This window comes from Fistularia commersonii, chromosome 2, assembly GCF_037954325.1.
Source record: "Fistularia commersonii isolate RoL2024-O1a breed Wild chromosome 2, RoL_Fcom_v1.0, whole genome shotgun sequence".
NCBI classification, from domain to species: Eukaryota; Metazoa; Chordata; class Actinopteri; order Syngnathiformes; family Fistulariidae; genus Fistularia; species Fistularia commersonii.
Genome location: NC_141285.1, coordinates 5,325,001 through 5,346,985, shown reverse-complemented (window position 1 = coordinate 5,346,985; position 21,985 = coordinate 5,325,001). Strand labels below are relative to the sequence as shown.

Sequence of the window (21,985 nt, the reverse complement as noted above, 5' to 3'; positions counted from 1 at the left end):
TTATTGGGCTTAGGATTTCTGCCAGTGGCTGGATGCATTTTTTTAACAGGGAGGAAAGAGGAAACTGCTGCCACTTAGGGGTCCTGAGATGGGAAATAAAATCTTACAATACTTCCATGTATTATACACCTGGAACTCAAGCCAGTGGCTCTTGGGATTTCCTTCCAGTTTGCCAGACTGACCTATAACAGAACATTCATTGTTTTAAATTGCAGTAATGTGTGTACCATGTGACATTTTCTGACCACCAAAATAAATTAAACACAGTTCTTCATTTTTGTTGCTTTGAAACCTCAGCAGAAACTAATGCGCTATATAAAATCGTTACTGAATCCTCATCTTCTTAATGGAAGAATGCATGGCACCCTTTAGAATAAATAGGTCATCATTTCATGAATTTTCAAACTCTACTATCCATCATTTTAAACAGTCAAAGAATGCATATTAATATTTGGTATTGGAAAATGGCCACTGTGAGCATCTTGTAATTGCCAAGTCCTTTGGTTCAACACTGCACTGTGCCAAATGGAAACCAATTTAACACGCTGGTCAAATCCTGTAAATGAAAGTTCACAATTTAAACTGTCTCCAAAAGAAACTTTTTTTCCACATGAGCCTATACCATGAAAGATGTTGTTTTAAAACTCTTGCGGCAATTTAATAATGCACTTGGCTTCACATTTCAAAGGTTTATCAAAAAATTAAAGCAGTTGTTCATACACACATACTATTAGACAACAGCAGGTCATCTATTAGATATATATATATATACATTGCATTAGACTTGTGCAAACTTTTTTCCCTCACTGAACACTGCACAGGGATTGTGAGGCAATTAACGCAACACTTTTATCCCCATATTTACCTTTTATCCCCATATACATTATGATCTTTCACCACACTCACGTCATATTTAGTATTGGTGAATGCAATTTAAATCTTTTTTCCCAAATTGGGTTTATGTGTGTGTTGTGGGGATGTCATTAAAGCTTTTTACAAATCTAATTACATTCTGGGCCGAAATATCTGAATCTTCAATTTGGGATATTCTTTAGGTAAACATCTTTTATTGTCCCACTGAGTACACCAGAGGGTGCATGAATTGAGCCGAGAGGACATAGTGCTCAATTATCAGGTCAGTTTCTTAAAGCTTTTGGACTGCTAAGCAAACAGAGGAACATAATTATATTTACTTAACTTCATTGTGAGAGGAGGTGTCTATACATTATGTTCCTAGGCTCACACATACTGTATTCATGTCTACACGTGTGTGCATGCGGGGTGTGTGTGTGTGTGTGTGTGTGTGTGTGTGTGTGTGTGTGTGTGTGTGTGTGGGTGGGTGAAAAGGATATATAGGGAACTTTTATCAGCAGCAGATAATGTACTGTACTTTGAGGAGTGACACACATGTGTCCCCTGAGATAACGTGCAAATTAGGTGAAAACCTTGTGAGAAATGTACACACACACACAAACATACACGTGCATGATCTGAAAGCAGTTGGACTTCCTCAACTGGCAGGTATGATGATATACCCCAGCAAACAGGTTTCAGGAGTTTTTTGTGGTTTTTTGGCATTTGATTTGCATTTTCACCTGTTAAGATTTCCTGCAAAATACAGTTAAGACCATGCGCAAATACACACAAACACATGCACACACACACACACACACACACACACACACACACACACACACACACACACACACACATACACACTACACACACATAGTCCCAGTCACTGAATACCGTTTAGTACATACAGTACAGGGCCAAAGGCGAAGTGTATGGGGTTCATTGGGTTCAAGCAGAAAGAGACTGGCGATATCTATAACACACACACACATGCGCCCTTTCAAGACCTTGTCTTTTGGACTTCATGTCTTCATATGCTGACTTGTGAGAATAATCTTTCCCTAACTAGATCTTCTGTTTGAAGTGCTTCTTTAGTAATAAATGTTTTCACGAGATAAACAACAAAATGCATCAATTTTAATATGCAACTACATGATGTTTGGAGTTAGAGAAGTGGTTGGAGGGGAGAAATTAAAAACACATACACACACACCAGGACGAAAGACATGGTGGAGATAAGCGACAAGTGCCCAATTTACTTTCATCTTTTTTATTAACTGTTTCTCAATAAAGGGACAAAATGGGTGTGTGAACAGGATTATGCAGACATCTGCCAGAAAACACAGACAGTGGTTTTCCCAATACAACTGAACAGGTACCCCAAACAAGTACAACAGAAATTAAAGAGCAATGGTTTGTCCAATGACCATCGGCCACCATTACAAAAAGGAAAAAATAAAATCAAAATTATATTATAAACAAAAATATAAAATAAAATAAAGTTAAACCAAAACAACAATCCATTCCATGTCTCTGTTTTGAACAGAGCATAAAGGTAATAAATAGTAACTCCCATAGTAAAAGATAAAGTTCAAGTTCAAGTTACGACAAACAGCTTTCAGAACAGGAATAGAAAAGGCTGATAACAAAATATTCCGCATTGCCATTTACAAAAAAGTCTCAACTCAAGCAGGCTTCTCCACGTCCCCCAGGTCATTTTTAAATATGCTTTGCATATGAAAGTATACCCAATCTAAATATAAAGCACCATTTAGTATTTGGCAATGAAAAAAAAAAACTGCAAAACATTTAATTTCTTTTTAAATGTATTTATTTTGGCGCTGCTTTTTTGTAATCCACTTACTGCATATGATGTTTTTTTTTTTTTTTTCTTTTTCCTTTTCCTCTCTTCTTGATGTTGGAATGTAGTCAGGTGGGAGGGGTGAGAGAGACAAAAGCACACAACAGAACAGGCCGACATCAGCTTGCGTTACTGCATACAAGAATGGCAGCAGGGTGGGAGGAGGGTCTGAACCAAAAACCAAAGAAGATATGTACAACCACCTCTGTGGACAGGAAACACAGCGGCAGCCATCTGATGGCCTACAACGCGTCCCAATGCCACATATTTTAGCTGCTTTTTTATTAGGTTTTTCCTTTTATCTCTTTAAACATACAAATAATTCGCACTATATTATCCTGCCAAATTAAAAAAATATACCGTGGCAGCCTGGGATTTTTTTTTCCACTACCAAAAAAAGGTATGGTAAATACCTTTCGAGAGAACAAGCAACAGTTAAAAATACGAGCCTCAATATAAATACTATAGTGCCTACTCTAAGTGAACATTGAATTCAAATACAATTCTAGAAATACAGAAAAAGTAGACCATAAATGTGTTTAAGCATAGGAATTGACATGAGTGTGCATTTTCCTATATTTTAAGTTCTTTATTATATATTCATATATAATCTTAATCCTTTCCCCAATGCAAATTGTATTTCAACCTGAAGAGCTGTAAAGAGCCAAGGCAAAATAAAATACAAAATGATGACAGATTTTTTTTTTTTTGCTTGTTTTTTTCTTTGTCTTTTTTTATCATTTCGTATATACTGTGATCGGAGTCTTGAACATCACCAAGATGCTGAGGAAAAGAGAAACGACAACAAAACTTAACAGTTTCTCCTAAAAGACAGTGAAGTGTTATTTGCAAAATGTTTATTTCCATATCTATAATTAAAGAACGATTTATACAAAAAAAAAGTTCTCGCAGTGTGAGCGATAATATTTGAATATCTGCTGTCTAGTCAGCAAGGTCTGTAGATTATCCAGATGCAGATGACAATTAAGATGTAATGCAGTTCCTTTAGCATTATGAGCAACATTTAGCACTGTTGCTCATAAGACAAGGATGCACTGTGTGATATGAAAGAGTGCTGCACCCATAAGACCACAAAAATACTTGTTTTTTTTTTTTTTTTTTTATTCACAGACCTTGTCAACAGGATGAACAGGTGTAGGACTGAAGTTTCTGTGGGTAACAAATAGACAAATGGTCAGATTGGGGTACATAGGTCGACTGTAAGGACTCTTTTTTTTTTTTACTGTCTCATTTTTTACAGCTTTTAATTAGTGGGACATTTATGCCCCTTTTAGCTTAAGTTTGTAAACTGGTAAAATTGAAACAGTGCACTTCATGTCCTACAACTGAAAATTTACCTTTTTAGACTCAACCATAACACCAACATCAAACCAGTATGGACAAAGCAAGAGAGGTGTCGGTGCTCTCAGGCAGAGTAACAAGTGCTTTACTCAAAATAGCTTGAATGAAATTCGAGGCGAAAAAGAAAATCTCCTTTCCGGTAAAAATCAAAAGCAAACAAAATATGTGCTCTGCGTTGGCCGATGCATACTGATTAAAATTGTTACTTTCTTGAAGATTTTAAGATACCTGGACTAAGGGTTTTTTTTTTGTTTTTTTTGGGAATTCTGCCTTGCCTTTTTTTGTTTGAATTCATCGATAATGACCCTGTTTTGATACAAGAAATGCAAAGTGAAAGAGATTGCCTCTGATCCCCAGAATATGTATTTAGCTTTCTGTCTGTCTAGCTTGTAGTAATTTCAATGCTCTCAGATAAAGTCAGCCTCACTTGGAGCTCATATATTACTTTATGCATTGTTTCACACACCACATATCAAAGCAGCGTTGTAGGTTTGTGCTAACTCAGATACATGACACTTGTCAGCCATGTGATGTATCCCTCAAGTTCAGGATTGTACTTTACAGATTACCTTTATCTCAAAAGTACCGCCTAACCAGAAACAAAACTACACATATTTCAGATATACACAATACTGGTTGTACCATGCTTGCCATGAAATCCACATATTTAAGATAGCCCATTGAACATGTAATAGGTAGCTAAATGGTGATTAACTAGAATTCTGGATCTTTGATAATGAGTTGTCACAGTCCGTCAGAGCAGTCAGGTGCTTGATGCAAGAACCTTTCCGGGTGGCCTTAACTTTCCAGCTTTATCTAGCATGACCCCAAACTTATACCAGATAAGATTATGGCCAATGTAGTCATAAGATATCAAAGGCACTCTTTCTCTCTCAACCAAATGATAGTACAAATTGAAGTCTTAGCATACCCCTTGCATTTTAGAAATGTGAAGGCTTTCATTTGGATTCAGTTTAGTCATCAAGCCAAAGCATTGTTTTTTTTTCTAACACTGTATGAATCTGGCATCTTTTAGAAAGATCGAAATAAGTGCATTTCCAGGGTTGCCAGAAGAGGGTCAAGTCAAAGATTAATTTTCCATGTCACAACACAAAACTGTACATGATATGTGTTACAGAACGTATGCAGCATGGATGTATCTTTCTTGTCTTTTCTCTTTTTGAAGAATAAAAAGAAAAATCAGAGCAAGAGAAAACAGCAACACATTTACTCAACAACTAACCAACCAGGGACAAGTTCTTTTCTTTTTTTTTTTTTTTTTGATTAGCAAAAACATACTATGCATGCTGACTAATTCTTAAAAATGGAAACAGAAAACTCAAAAAAGAAAATAGTACACAACATGTAAATTATTGCACAAGAGAAAGGCTCGAAGTTTTGCGTCAATGCAAGAGTATTGCCCCGATACAGATCATGCATTCAATGGGTAATGGAAACGGGGTGTGCTGGTGCAGAGCACATGGTCTTAGACTTCCACCAGACTGGTGAAAGTGGACTGTTGGGGTATGGGTAAATCTACAAGAGGCCAGGAATAAACAGGGGACATAATGGCAGACAGCTGCGGAGAAAAGGTCCCAAAGTTCGACCTTCTACTCGGACTTTATTTCGGTACTCAAAGGACGGTCACTGTGCCATTTTTTCATGTGTTTCTCCAAGGTGCTGTAGACACTGAAGGGCATCTGACAAATTTCACACTTGTAAACGTCCTTGCCCACCTGACCGTGGGTCTTCATGTGGCGAGTAAGTTTGGAGCTCTGGGCGCAAGCGTAATTGCACAGCTCACACTTGTATGGTCTCTCCCCTGTGTGGCTGCGCCGGTGCACTGTCAGGTTACTACAGTTCTTGAATACTTTGCCACAAAACTCACAAGTGTCACTGCGCCGGCCATCCTTGGAGCTTGGCCGCCCAGGTCCCCCAAGGTGTGGGGTACTGCCCCCACTTCCTGTACCACTGCGACCCGACATCCCACCATCCAGTTCCCCTGGAGGGGTTGAAAAACGTAGACTGCCATTCTCTGAAGAATGCTCAGACGAAGAGGCAAAGGGCGATTGTCTAGAATCCCCAAAGTTCAGAAAAGGGTCCTTGAGTTGTCTGGAAGCAGCATAGCCAGCCAGCCACTGGGAGTAGACGTTCTCTGTGTTGGGGATCGTGGGAGTGGGCAGGTCAAACTCTTTTTCCAGCTTTATGCGTTTGGAGAAAGGACTTAGTGGACTAGGACTACCCAAAAGCAGTTTCTTAGAGAGACCAACAGAGGCCGATTCATTTGGAGATGCTCCCCGGCCATTGACTGTTGAGACTGAGCCTTCCTCCCCACGATCCGTTTCCAGCACTGAGTTACTGTCACACATCTCTCGATTGTGTTGATGATCTCGACTGAGGTGTTGATGCAGGTGATTCTCCTGGACCATTGCATTGCGTTTGTGTGCGTTGAGGGCTTCACTGAAGTGCTGCATGCTAGCTGCCAAACCCATCCCCTGCATCACATCAGGAAGTGAGCGAGGGATAGATATCTCATCAGCCACTCCTCCAAGGCGGCTTCCAATACCTCCATTGTTTTCATTCTGCCGAGCGGATTCGAAGCTCAAGCCAAAGTGATAGCTATTGTTTCTTCTAGCTACCCTCTCGCCATTCTGCTCTTCCTCCTCCTCTCCCTCCTCTTCCTCCTCTTCTTCTTCCTCTTCCTCCTCCTCTTCTTCCTCTTCCTCTTCTTCTTCCTCCTCCTCCTCCCCATTCTCATGCAACATTCGGTTGTTTTCATTTTTTAGCTTGGCCACCACGGATTTCAGGGCATTGCTTGCACTGCCCATGTGCTCACTGGTTCCTGGTTCTGGAGAGGAGGCAGTTGAAAGCCCATCTTCTGACTTGCCTGTGTTTGGCGAGGAGGATTTGTGCATGTGTGTCTTCATATGGCGCTTCAGTTTACTTGCCTGTGTACAGGCATGATCGCAAAGGTGACATTTGTACGGCTTCTCTCCTGTGTGGCTGCGCCGGTGCACTATTAGATTACTCTGAAACTTGAAGGCTTTCCCACAAAATTCACAACACTTTGACTTCATGGAGGTGGTGCCGGAAGGGTTTGCTCCTGCAGGGGGGAGAGGGGTAGTAGGAGTGGTCTGAGAGCCCACAGGTGACTGCATGGACCCCGGGAGAGGTGGTGGGGTTGCAAGATATGGAGGTTTGCTGCCCCCTGCTCCCCCTGGGCCACCACTTCCTCCTGCTGTCTGGAATGGCTGAAGCAAGCGCTGCATTGGGCTGGGCCGGCTTGGGGACAGCGGGGGAGTTGACCCTGAGGTGTTGCCTGCCAGCTCCCGTAGCCGCCTTGAGAAGTCCATTGTTGGAGGGGGATCCAGGGCCAGGGGAGGATTGAGGCGCAGCACCCTGTCAAAGGCACTCGGGTGGTGGGCTGCCAGCGCCAGTTCCTCTGGGCTCAGGTGATGGGGGTCCAAGTGGTTCCTTGGGGGGGGGCTGAAGAGAGGTGGTGTGGGTGGGAAACGCTGATGATGACCCCCACCAGAAGGTCCACCAGGGCCAAGTCCAGCCCCTACTCCCACACTTTCCCTTCCACCTGAGCCTGAGCCAGGGATGCGAAGTAGGTTGAAGGGGCTTGCATCAGGAGGCAGATGGAGTCCATGAAGAGGAGGCTGAGATGGGCAGTCTGCTCCTCCCCCGAGGGAGGAAGGCCCACCCATGCGTGGGGTGAGAGGACTGCCGTGTTCACTCTCCAGGTAAATGCGGAAGCCATGGGTGTTTTGGGCATGTTGCAGCAGGAACCAGGCGCTGCCATATGACTGCTTACATGTAGTGCAGGTATAGGTTGTTGGCTCCTCCTTGCCTGTAGTAGCAGAGGACAGAAATAGGTTAGGATACATCACAACTGAAATTCTAGATTGATTCATCTGAATATTGTACATTTATACAATATTAGGATTGTTGAGAGTTTCAATGCTTTTCATTTCATAATCAGTACTTTTTACCAAAGAACATCCATGAAGGACGTCTCTGTTCGAATTGGCTGAACCAATCACTTATTGGAACCTTAGGCCTAACTGTTACAGCTTTTAAGTGGAGTCGGCACATGGTGTTGAGGGCTTTGCAAGTACAACAGTACCTCTTATTGAGGTCATGCCCCACATGAGTAACATGTGAGAATCTGTGTGTGTGTGTGTGTGTGTGTGTGTGTGTGTATGTGCGTGAGTGAGTGTGCGCGCATGTGCATTTGTTCTTCTCTCAAACTGCTCTGGGACACAATTTCTCCCTTTAGACTGGCTGTAGGTCCTACTCTGTCAGCATTACAACAAAGAAACAGGGCTATCCCAGCAGACCGCTCCTTCCCACTGATATACCAAAACAGAGGCTTGCTGACAAACACATGAGAGCCAACAGAGAGAAATCATTTAGACATGTTTTTGTATCTTCTTCAGTATTTGTGCAGGAACAACACTAATTTAAGCATAATGAGACACCGAAGTAGTGATATGCCAACATTTATATCAGTGTACACACTCTGACCACTAACAAGCAGAACATTACATTTCTACCTCCAGAGAAAAGTTAAAAAAAAATGGAATGTAGAGACCTGAGGGGAGAAACATCACAATCTTCAAGTCACAGGAAAGTCTCTTCTTGGTGTGTTTTGAACAATCAAGGCTTGGGCAAGCTAATCTTTGATGGGACCCATAATGCGTATGTGACTGTATTAGAGGACCGAATGTATATCTGTGGCATCTGATCTTACTTTTTGGCTTTTAATGAGGCATTATTCATATTTAGAACTTTGAGATGGAACATTGTGTTCCCCTGATTTATAAGTGTGATTTATAACTTTGCTGTTGCTTACTTTGTCAGTGCTGGCCTCTACCACCAATCTACACTCACTGTTGCCCAATTACTGTTGATAAATAGCAATAGATGTTTTTTTTATTTTTGTATCAGTCTAATGTGTCTTCCATAAATCTAATCTTTTGTATTGAACGACAGTGTAAGCAAGAATGGATTTCTCCTTACTTTTGCCTCCTTTATCCATTTCTGCAAGTAACATTAGGTTGTGTTCATATATCACATCTGCCAGTAACTTAAGTCTTGCATTTGCTACTTTCCTTCTTTAACCATGAGTTAGGTGAACAGCTACACATGTCAACTGAATAAGTCCTGTCAAAATCTTTTTGTGGCAACCAGACTTGAAATTCAAATTAATTCGCCTAGTGTTACATTACAACACATGTGAATTGAAGGTAAGATGTAATGATCTGTTACCAATAATTCTAAAGTGGCGGGTAGTCTTTTGCTGATTAAGTTAAACAATATATTGAATAAAAAAAGTTAGAATTTTCTGGTATGTTCAGAGCAATTGGTATTTATTGACGAACGTAACAAGTGCATAACATCTGTGCATGTGTGTCTTCCTTTGTTTGTTAACAAGCAATATAGAAAATTGCTGAGCTGATATATTTATTAACATTTCCAGGGCACCAGAGCGAAAGAATAGGTTGAAACATCAAAAAATCATTGTTTTATAATTATTGTTGTTCACTTGTTAGCCTTTACACATTTCTCACACACAGCTTTTCTAAAAAAATATCAGTCAAAAAATAAATAGTGTTGGAAACATATCCAGACATGTACAATATGTTTTAGGGTTCATTTTTGGTCCATCCAGTGACAGGAGTGCATATTGCTTTGTTTTATTGAGATAAGAAGCCAATTTCTGCAGTTGCCTTTTCAGAAAGACAGTTGAGTTGATATTGATATTGGACGCCACAAGAAAATTCCAGGCGAACACATCCAAGTAGCCCTTGAAGAGATTGATGCAGTGAGTGTATGGGAGAGCCAGATTTCTATACTGATCCTGTGAAACCATTGCTATTTGCCAAAATTAATTGCATGCACTGATACAGTTCAATGAGACCATAGTAATAATAAAAACATCGCAAAAAAGATAAAATTCTAGGTAAATTATTGAACAAAAGCAAGTCGAGGCAGAAATAGTAAGCATTTCTTTTTTTTACTCATATCTCAGACTTGTCTGTGTGCTGATTGAAACTGTAAGGTTAATGGATTTTGGAGTGGGCGACCGCTCCACTCTGTCTCTCTGTAATATACTCCCATCAGCCACTTCATTAGGCAAACTCTCCACCAGTCCAAGGTAGAAAAATGAAGTGAGAACACAGAACTGAGGTAGAGAGATGAAGACAGATCGAGTGAAATATAACTAATTCTTCCGCTTTAAGTTAAGATGGGAGGTGGCAAACACCTGCCACAACTGTGAAGCTTGGAGTTACATGGACAGAGAACAGAGAAGTGGAAGGGAAAATTGAAAGAAAAAGGATAGATAATGGGGGGGGGAGCTAATCACAACCCATTCTTTGCCAGGGTAAAAGTCAGAGCTATGCAAAGACAATTGAGACTTGAGAGAACAAGCGCACGCTCAGTTTCAGAAATGTCCTAACATTCAGTACCAGCCATGCTACTGTGACAAGTCCAGGCATTAAGCCCTATTAAGCCAAGGGCATTGCTTGGACACTTATATGGTGCTAGATGGGACAGAGAGGCAGTAAGGCAGCCAGGCTCATGTTTCATGGCTCCTTAAGCCTGTGTGTGTGTGTGTGTGTGTGTGTGTGTGTGTGTGTGTGTGTGTGTGTGTGTGTGTGTGTGTGTGTGTGTGAGAGAGAGAGAGAGAGAGAGAGAGAGAGAGAGAGAGAAAGAGAGAAAGAGTGAGAGAAAGTGGGTGGAACTTCCTCTCACTGTATCCATCTCTTTCAAAAAGGGAGCTTAACACTGTTATTCAAACTCTGCCCAAGGAGCTGAAATGATGCCATAGTAAATCAGAACACATAAAAAAAAAATATATAAAAAAAATCTTTTTTTCTGATTTCTAAATTTTGGAATTCCCTGTGCCAACTATGTTGTACTGTGAGATTTCCTTCTCTGATTCTTCGATAATGTACAAAACTGAAGATATATAGATAAATATTTGCCATATTGCAGATTCAAAGTTCAAACGAAGGCCACGACATGTTTATCATTAAATTATTCAATCAAACTAATATCCATGCTTAATTTCATTTATTACCATATCATATGACTCAAGTTAATTCAACTTCTTATACGTGGAGTTCCTCGGATTTAGAGTAGAAGCCAAAATGGAATCTAATATTCATAATGATTTGCTATGCTTGCATAATGACAACAGAAAACTCTCAAGTCTTGAGTAAAGCATAAAGGCCTATGCTGACCAGCGTCAGAGACTGGCCACACAAACAACTTTTCAAGGCTCGATACAAACTAGTTGATAGGGTTTCATGCTATTTTGGACTTCGCCATATTGCTCATATCAAGGTCATTGTATAAAGTTGCATTGTGCACAGCAGACCGTGCCATACAGTCTTGCAGTCATGGCTTCCACACTGGCGCACATCACCTCAGAAATTGCGGGCACGCAGAAAGTATGCAGGACAAATAACAAGGAAAGATAACAGAGACTAAAATCTGGACAGCAGAGAAGAGATTTAAAACCCATCGTGATGTTTCAACCCAAATTGAAAAGGCAGAGAAGAATTGATAAGTCAGAAGACACCCTCAACCTGGCTTTCCTTAATGAAATACTTTATTCCAATTTATTCTACTTCATTTTACATTTTTGTCTTCCTCACTGAACTCGAAACATTTTAAAGACAATTTTCAAGCAAAAAACATTTGTGCTTGAAAGAGGTCTGTTTCATTCATTCAGGTTTGGAATGAGTGAGCACACTAATAATATTTGTGAGAGGTTGGTGACAATACACAAGTTTAAATAAAGATTATTGAGGGAAACACTAAGCAAGTTAAATGCTATTAGCATCATTAGCTCAAGGACATCTTTTGACGCATTTTACTACCCCTTCTTCAACTCATAATCTTCAATATGCCAGGGATCAGGTAGAGTTTGCACCTTTAACACTGAAAAATCTGTCCAGATACACTTTGACAAGAACAGCACTAAACAGCTGATTGTTGGCTCACCAGTCCACTTGTCCAATAAATTAGATGAACCGTCACCATCAAATCCTTCTCAGACCAGCTGAGAATTGAGCTTGGATGCCAGGCGACAATAGGGACAGAGCTACCGCTTTTACGGGGCCTTATATGAATTTCATTCATCCGTCAGCACAAAAGCTGTCTTTTTCAGCTGTCCTTTTAATAAGTCCTGTCAAAATCTTGTAGTGGCAACTTCAGTTTACAAACTGTAGAAGCCTCTCGGATGAGGGCTGAAACGTCTTCAAGTGAAGAAATTCAAGTCCAATTGCCACAAGAAGAAGATATCAACAGGAATGCACCGTGACCTGGATGACTGAGAACCTACACAGACTTTTTTAATAATTTCACTCCATGGCTCAGTCTACTTCTACAAACCTATAGCCCCCTCCCACCCTCATCCTTCCCCTCTTTTTCCACCCCTCAGTAGTTCTCTGTTGGTGTCCTTGGCTGGGTCCACCTCTGGGTTAGATGATAGTAATTGAGGTAATGGAACATTGCTGAAACAGGATTAGGTATGCATGCTGGGAGTGAGGGACAATGTCCCTTAATACAATTTGGGATTTCTATCTGAGCCTCAGGCTTTCAGGATTCACTGCTTATATTTACATCTGGGCATTTACAATCACCCTTGATCCCTTTGCTTCACTAGAAAAGTATACCTAGGCTTTTCATAGGAAGTGTATCCAGTCTATAGCATATCTTAAGGGATATTTGCTTTGCTGCTGGAATGCAGCCTCAGGGGGGCACAAGCCAGTGTCTCTTTAAGCTGGATCCAAGCCAGGATAAATGCAGAGGGTTGCGTCACGCAGGGCACCCGGCATAAAGCTTGTGCCAAAACCTAATATGCAAATCTAACCTAAGAATCTCATACCCAATTGGTCGAGGTCTGGGTTGACAATGACCGCCATTGATGCCGATAACCTGCAGGGTACCAGTGGAAATGTGGCTGCTGTGGGTTGAAGAAGGAGAGGAGGAAGGCATGTTTGAAAGCAGAGAGAGAAGAGGAAAATCCAGAGTCTGGGACTGAGAGTAGGGACTTTGAATATTGGGACGATGACAGGAAAAGGTAGAGAGTTGGTTGACATGATGCAGAGAAGGAAAGTGGGTATACTGTGTGTCCAGAAGACCAGGTTGAAAGGTAGTAAGGCTAGAAGCTTAGGAGCAGATGTTAAGTTGTACTATCATGGTACTGACAGAAAGAGAAATGGAGTAGGAGTTATATTGAAGGAGGAGTTTGTTACAAATGAGCTGGAAGTGAAAAGAATGTCAGATAGGCTTATGAGTCTGGAACTGGAAATCGAAGATGTGATACTCAATGTTGTTAATGCCTATGCCCCATGAGTAAGAGGAGAAAGAGAAGTTCTGGAATGAGTTAGATGAAGTGATGCAGATTATCCCCTGGGATGAGAGAGTAGTAATCAGTGCACACTTCAATGGGCCTGTTGGTGCAGCCAATAGAGGTAATGAAGAAGTGATGGGCAGGTCCGGTATCCAGGATAGGAACGCAGAGAGACAGATGGTGGTAGACTTTGCAAAAAGGATTGAAATAGCTGAAGTGACTACTTTTTTCCAGAAAAGACGGGAACATAAGGTAACTTATAAGAGCAGAAGAAGGTGCATGCAGGTAAACAGCATCTTGTTTAGAAGAGATAATCTGAAGGAGATTGTTGACTGCAAAATAGCAGTAGGTGGGAGTGTAGCCAGAAAGCATAGGACGGTGGTTTCTAGAATGATTGGTGACAAGAAAGATCAAGAGGACGAAGGCAGAGCAGGAGTATATACAGTGAAAGCAGTTAGCAAAGAAGAAGAGAACAGACAGGAGTACATGGAGATACAGTGTAAAGTAAAGATAGTGGTAGCGAAGGCAAAACAAAGGATGTACTATGACTTGTATGCTTGGTTGGACAGTAAGGAGGGAGATAATGATTTATACAGGGTGGCAAAACAGAGAAAAAGAGATCTACAGGATCTACGGCAGGTCGGATGATTAAAGATAGAGAGGAAAATATATTGACCGATGCTAGAAGAGTGATAGGAAGTTGGAAAGAGTACTTTGAAGAACTGATGAATAAGGAAAGTGAAAGAGAGAAGGAAGGGTAGAAGAGGTGACTATTGTAGACCACAAAGTAGCAGAGATTAGTAAAAGTGAATTGATGAAGGCATTGAAGAGGATGAAGAGTGGAAAGGCAGTTGGTCCTGATGACATACCTGTGGGGGTATGGAAGTGACTAGGAGAGGTTGCGGTAGAGTTTCTGGCTAGATTTCTCAACAGGATCTTAGAGAGTGAGAAGATGCGAGAGGAGTGGAGTGTGTGATGGTGCCCATTTTTAAGAATAAGGGGGATAAGATTTTTATGCAAGATAAAAATCTCCATCACATGCTTCAAAGTACTCCACTGCGTGAATGGCCCCTTAAGGCCTTAAAGATGAAAATCTAATGACATGGCACCCTTCTTCACCTGGCTTAAACCCTATTGAGAACTTTTGGGCCTTTCTTAAGCAGAAAATTTAGAGTGAAGGAAAACAGTACACCTCTCTGAACAGTGAACAAAATGTTGATTCTGACCAGATCAAGGAACTGACTGATTCCGTGAATGGAAGCCTCGTGACTGTAATCGAAAAAAATAGGGTGGCTATATTGGTAGCTGAGGTTTTTTTTTTTTTTTTTTAAATTTCAGAAATGGTTATTTGTATATTTTGAGTTTGTTCATTATACTCACTTTAACAGGTGAAAATAAACAAGTGAGATGGGAAAATCTGTTTTTCATTTAGTTGCATAGTTCCACTCACTAATAGTTGCCTAATAACCGTGTACATATTCTCTTAAGAAAGTCAAAACTTCACAGGGTTCATTAACATTTTGGATTGACCAGGAGCACTGTAGTTGTACAATAACAACATTAATCCTCAAAAAAATACAACTTGCTTCGTAATAATATAAAATCAAGCAGCTAGGCATGCAGAATGTTTTTACAAACATTTGTGAAAGAATGTGAATTCCAGCGTGGAACAAATCCAGTCGCGGAATTTCCTTGCTCCTAAATATTCCACAGTCAACTGTCAGCTGTATTATAAGACCATGGAACTGTTTGGGAACGACATCAACTCAGCCACGGAGTGGTAGGGCACGTAAACTAACGGGGTGGGGTCAGCGGATGCTGAGGGCCATAGTCCGAAGAGGCTTCAAACTTTCTGCAGAGTCAATTGCTACACACCTTCAAATTTCATGTGGCCTTCAGATTCGATCAAGAACAGCAGCTTCAGGCCTTCAACAGGGCTTCATAGAATGGGTTTCCATGGGCGACCAGCTGTATCCAAGCCACACATTACCAAGTGCAATGCAAAGCGTCGGATGTAGTGGTGGAAAGCACGCCGCCACTGGACCCTAGAGCAGCGGAGACGCATTCTCTAGTGTGAGGAATCACGCTTCTCCATCTGGCAATATTGTGAACGAGTCTGGGTTTGCCTGTTGCCAGGAGAACTGTACTTGTCTGACTGTAGTGAGAGCAGGGAATAGGTTGAGGAAAATCTAGGGAGGTGGAGGTATGCTCTGGAAAGGGGACGAATGAAGGTTAGTCGCAGCAAAACAATATCTGTGTATGAATGACAGGAACTCGGGTCTAACGGTGAGGCTACAGGGAGCGGAGATCAAGAAGCTGGAGCATTTCAAGTTCTTAGGGTCAACAGTCCAGAGAGAAGCCAGGCTGAGATGGTTTGGCCATGTACAGAGGAGGGATAGTAAACATATTGGTAGATGGATGCTGGAATTGGAGCGGCCAGGCAGGCGGTCTTGAGGAACCCCCAAAGAGAAGATTTATGGATGTAGTGAGAGAGGATATGAAGTTAGTTGGTGTGAGAGAGGAGGATACAGAGAAGAGGGCTTGATGAAACTATGACTTTTTATCACAGAAATCTGTTGAAGCACAAATAGCACATGGGGGGACCCACACATTAATAAACATGTAGTGTCAGGGAATTAAATTAATCCTGAAAATGGTACATCTTACATCACACTGTAATTTACCAAATCAAAATAATATCTGTGGAGTGAAAATCACTCATTTATTTCAATATCAAGAAATGAATCCTCGAAATACAACTAAGTTAAATGACAAACACAGCATATATCCTGAACTTCTACTATTTCAGTACTATAACAGTCAAATCCATGCATCTAATCACTCGGGGTGCATATTTGTATTATAAAAAATAACTACTTTAACGAATGCTATTTGCAATTTTGGGCGCAAACCATGGCAGAGAAAATGTTTCAAATGACTTCTGCAAGATCCTGTCAGTATTGACTTTTCTATCATAGTACTGCCTCCCTCCCTTGATCACTCCATCCTCCCTTCATTACCATCCACTCAAGTGCAACAGTTGTGGCTTTCTAGATCTATTCTAACAGTGTATTTTATTGCCCAAAAGCACTCTACCGTATCCTTGTTATCATGTGAAAAGCTTATTACCCCAAGTCTTTTTTTCACATTTTAATTTCGGAACTGTATGTTCTTGTTCAAGCTGTGGGAAGTCAGTTGCTCTGGGGTGTATCTATGAAACCATTTCATAATGCTGATGGTTATAATCACAGATCCATGGTGGTCAAAGTAAAAAGGGGGCTATTTCAAAGTCAAGGTCGAATTTATGTTTGATGTAATGTCCTTCTATTTAACTGTCACCCAGCATTGCTCACATTGCTGCTTTATTTTAACATCGAAGAAGAAACCACTCCCCATTCCTCCCCAATTATTACCACTCCCCATTCCTCCCCAATTATTATCCTATCATTGCTGGAGGTTTTTTTTACTGTAGTGAATGGACAGCGAATATTGGCAACAAAAAAAATTGAACTATGACCACGAATGTTCCGGTCACTTACTGAGGGGGACAATCAAATAAAAATAGCAAGATTGTTATTGCTTGAAAAAGCTCTGCTTTGGAGAAGATCATCCTTTATTAGTGGCACTGAGTTGCTGACTAGATCAAAGCATCTACTTTGAACATTGTGGGGGAAGAGGAAGAATCATAAAATCATGGGGAATCATAAAATCAGATGAAAGAGACTATTTTATGATGCACAAACAAGGAGAGTGGACAAACCTTCCTGAGGATGTACAGTTTAGCCCTAGGTATTTTGTAGACTCCACCTTGACGAACATACATTCATTGTGAGAAAGGTGTGTACGAGCTGGCCTTTTTATTCAAATGACTCATCCTGCCTTTCCATTGTAATACCGGAGGGGCTGATGGAAAGCCTAAGTAGGATCCAAACAATGTGTTCTTTGACCAACATTTTTCTGCAACCTTTCAAACCATACAATCCGCTAAATCAACTGCTGCACTTCTCTTTTTTTTTTTATCCACCGACGCAAATCTCGTGTTCTGACCCGGTGCCATTTTACAGTTTGTACGATTTACAAAACCATCACCATCTATGGTTAGCTCTATCCAATTTTCCTTACAATAGTAGCACGTTACATCATGTCTTCAGAAAGGTTGCATCTACTATAAATACGCTATAAATCTTGTTATGGACAGTAATATCGTTTCAGAAGAAGTGTTATTTCTTTGCATTTATGCCCCCATTCTGCGATTTGTTGCTTTTTAGGAGCCCAGAACTCGACATGGTTTTATTTTCTTCACAGTCAAGACCAAATCTATTGACCATCCAAATGTAAAGAAGTGTTTCAAATCTAGAGCTGCCTCCAAAGAAACGCATTTCTAGTATAACCGATTTTCCAACTCCAACTGTTTCAAGGACACACGGTCCAAATCAGCACAATGAAAATGACAAAGCAGTGAAAAGACAGTTTTCGGAGAATGTACAGAGAAAGTGCAGTCAGAGGACAGTGTGAAAGGTATGTGGACATGAACTTTTGCCTTCCTTTCCTTTGGATCATGGGTAGTTGAGGCCTGCTGATGCCTTGGGGCCTTGAGGTGCACCATGTGCTGTATAGGATCAAGTTTAATGGGCCTTAAAAGGGCGCCTAGATCTTCCTAAAAGGATGTCTGTTAGAGTTTTCATTCCTCTATCCAATGAATGTGGGCATGGTATTAATCAAATTATGCATAGGGGAATGTAAATTATTAAGTAATAAATTATTCATAATTTTAATTTTAACATTCAGTGATTATATGGTAATTTATCTAAACAATCCTGGATTTTAACTAAGTCACTTGTCGTCAGTGCACTCCAGTGTCATGGATTTGAAGTTAATTTGACCAGTCTCTGTTAGATATAGAATCAATATACTATGACATGATGATGATAGAATGCGAGAACATGAAGTGGAGGTCAATTATCAAAAGTGCTAGTGTTGGAAATTCTCTTCATATACTTTGGTACTGACATGTTTCATCTTTGACAGCCGAAGTTACTGCTGAAATTCAAGTGAGGCAAAAAGGTTCAGATGTTGTTTGCAAGCCAAAGCAATTTGTTTACCACAGGTTACAATGTTACATTATTATTATCTTTTTTTCAGATATGTAATTGTCCTACCAGAGATCAATTCTCAAACACAACTGCCAGGCATTTGTGCACATGGTCAACAAAATCATTTGAAATGTAAAAATTAAACTGTGTTTTGTTTTTGTTTTTTTTTAATATGCCTCATTTTTGGTTCATTTCAGAAAAAAAAAACTATAGCTAAACAGGTTTCCAAATAAAAGCCTCCGATGCTTACAATTACTATAAGTAAGCACTATAAAGACATTTCAGTGACCAAAAACATTAGTGGATTATTAGGCTGTCAGATAAACTGCCATATGTGCATGAATGAGCATGTCTATCTTTGTGGTGATGCTGAATAACAATATATTCCTGTCTGACAAGTAAAAATATCAATAATGTCTGTCCCTGTGTGTGTGTGTGTGTGTGCATGTGCATGCATGGAAGCTTATGTGTGTGTGTTGTATGTGATATATCAATACCTTCTGTCTCTTCTGTGTTTGCAACCCCTGCTGCGCTACAGACTGCGGTATCTGCAACTTGCTCACTCATACGGCATCTATGTGTGTGTGTGCGCATGTGTGTGTGTGTGTTTTCATCCTCCTATTATGGCTGCCATCTGACAAAGTTTCTTTTTATTTCTTTTGTCACACACACAAACAGCATCACACAAACACAGTAATGTATCTTGTGAAAACTGCTCTAATGACACAGACAGGCCCTTTAAACAGTGTTTATAAATGCAATTAAATGGACTGGCCTTTGTAGAGGCATTCATGCGCAGTGTAGCAGTGATCTGGCGTGTGTGCGTGTGTGTATGAGTGAGCGCGTGTGTGTCCATTTGGAAGGCCGGCACTCATGATAGCAGGGACAGCCTCCACTTAACCCGAAACCACCATGGTGAAATTACAGAGCATCCAAATTACAGCACTTATGTGAGCAAAGAGAGAGCAACAGAGTCGGGTTTGGGAGAGGGAACTTGGTCCCGACACACACAAACGCAGAGAGGCACAAGCACACACGCGTATAGTCACCCAGTGTCGCACAACAGTCAGTGACTCAGCATGTGGAATCAAAAACTCAAAACCTTTGCTGAACTGTTTGTTGGCTGGTGACCGTGATCACATGGTCATTGGATATTGTTTTGAAAATTACAGTCTCAATGGGACGCGCTTGGATTTTTGACTGATTCCATTCATTCTGAAGAACACTGTATATTGTCTGTGGAGGTTCTCAGTCATCCAGGTCACGGTGAATTCTTGTTGAAATCTTTTTGTTGTGGTAACTGGACTTGAATTTCTTCACTTGAAGACTTTTCACCCCTCATCCAGTGTCAGTTCTGAGCTGAGGAAACCTCTCGGATGAGGGGTGAAACATCTTTAGTTCTGAAATGAAGAAGCCTCTCGGATGGGGGTTGAAACATCTTCATGTGAAGAAGTCCAGTGATTTCGACGAGAACGCTGTATATTTTTTTGGTTTGAATGAAATTCATTCATGGATAAAAACTGATTTGTTTCAACTTCTTATGTATTGTAGGATATGAAAAAATGTCCCTTTTTTTAACTTTGTGATAATGTCTTTTTTTTTTTTTATGTTATTATTGCTGTAAAAAGAAATGGTTAATGTGAGCAAATAAAGTGACTTAAATGGTATATGACTGAATTTCAAGAAATTCCCTCAGTAAAATACAGCTCAGCAAAGTTTTCAGTAAGAGATGAATGAATCAGGGAGACTTGCCCCAAGAAATAAACTTTTAATAATCACAACCATGGAAATATTAAAACAATACTTAAACCTCTGAAGGTTTAAGAAATTCCATTTGATATTGCATTTTAATACAGCACTCTTGCCCTTTTTGGACCCTGAGATTATCCAAATATAAGCGCAATAGAATAAAATCATTTTCAATAAAAAAAATGAAAAACTACTACTTACAAATGGAAAAAGTTGTGCAGAAATTAGATCAAGCAATCAGAATGATTTTAGAACTCAGTGACAGTGATCTTTGAGACAAGTACTAGTAGTAATACAGTCAGAAACGTGGCTGATGCCATTTGAATTTACAAACACCTTTTCACGTATCTTTCCAGTCTGAGTTAAAAGGTAAAATATGTGAACAAGACAGTGTGGGGATTTTTTTATTCTACTATTTTTTGACTCCCAAAAGACTTATATTGTGTGATATTTTTTTTGGTTTGTTTGTGTACGGAGGCTGATAGTGAATAATAGAATCTTCTGTTCAAATGCACAAGCACAAAATTCTCTTCTGAACTCAAAATCACATTAAGCACATATGAAAATGGGGTGACACACACAAACATACATAAAAATTTTGTTTCAAAACGCCTAAGGAGATAAGCACATACATGACAAAGCACATTTTCTTTACTTGCCTCAAGCAAGAGGTTGGTGGTCACATTTACACACACACTGATGCCAACCCTTTTTACGCATGCGTGTGCATATACACATACATAGAAACACACTCTGGTATTGAGTGATCTGCAGGGACCTGCAACAGCTGCCAAGCAGGACAATTCAGTCATCAGTGTGTGTGTCTTTGTATGTGTATATCTGTGTTTCTTGCAGTGACCACAGTGGGGGATCACTCTGAGCCGAGCAAACGCCTCAGCTGGCCGGAGGCCCACACACAAACACACACTGCCACATTCATACATGCACATGCACATGCACATGCACGCAAGAACGCTCACACACACACACACACACACACACACACACACACACACGACTATGCTTCTTTTCCTACTCTAATCCCTCCTCCGCCCAGTCGGTTTCATCCCTCCATCTGTCCATCAACATCGGCTACAGGTGGCTGTCTTCTCACTCTCCTCCCTCGATCTTTTTTCTATTCCACATCTATTTAACGGCCTCTCCTTTCTTCCTGATGATTCAATGACAACAAAAGATGATAAGAGGGGCAAAGGGGAATCGTGGAAGTCAAGGCTATGAGACGCACATCTCCCGCAAACACACCCAATTTGTCGTGTCTGCAGGTTGCGACTTGCCCAGAAGAAGCCAAGCTTGGAGCTAAAAATCTTCCTTGTCTCTTTTTTTACTACTTTACCTACCTAGTTTCCCCTCCCTCCATTCTTCCAACCACCCCTCTATTCTCCCCTCCCAGGTGGGAAGCACTCAGTGCCCTCTCTTTAATTGTATTCATCCGACAAGGCCAATCGATAGAGGACATATTTAATACAAATTTATGACTATTAGCCATCAACGATAAAAAGCCTTTATTTTCCAAGATAGCTCTGGCTTGCGGTGAAAGAGAAGAGGAGGAAGGACAGGAAATACGAGCCATCCTGCTTTTAACACAAACAGCCTCCCACAGTCTCACTGGCCGACCTTGGAAAGATACAGTTAAAGCTGCCGGAAAAAAAAAAAAAAAAAATCGTGAACTCA

The 21,985-nt window shown here is 40.6% G+C and overlaps 1 protein-coding gene across 2 annotated transcripts in view; it reads right to left on the bottom strand.

Annotated features, from left to right (window-relative positions):
- Positions 1–5,338: 5,338 nt before the first annotated feature.
- Positions 5,339–21,985, bottom strand: part of bcl11aa (BCL11 transcription factor A a) — a 54,408-nt gene continuing 37,761 nt past the window's right edge. For both annotated transcript variants that reach the window (XM_086165145.1, XM_086165146.1), the window contains exon 3: positions 5,339–7,931. In XM_086165145.1, the coding sequence (XP_086021271.1) occupies positions 5,689–7,931 (2,243 nt within the window). In that variant the 3' untranslated portion in view covers positions 5,339–5,688. The remainder of the gene's footprint in view (positions 7,932–21,985) is intronic.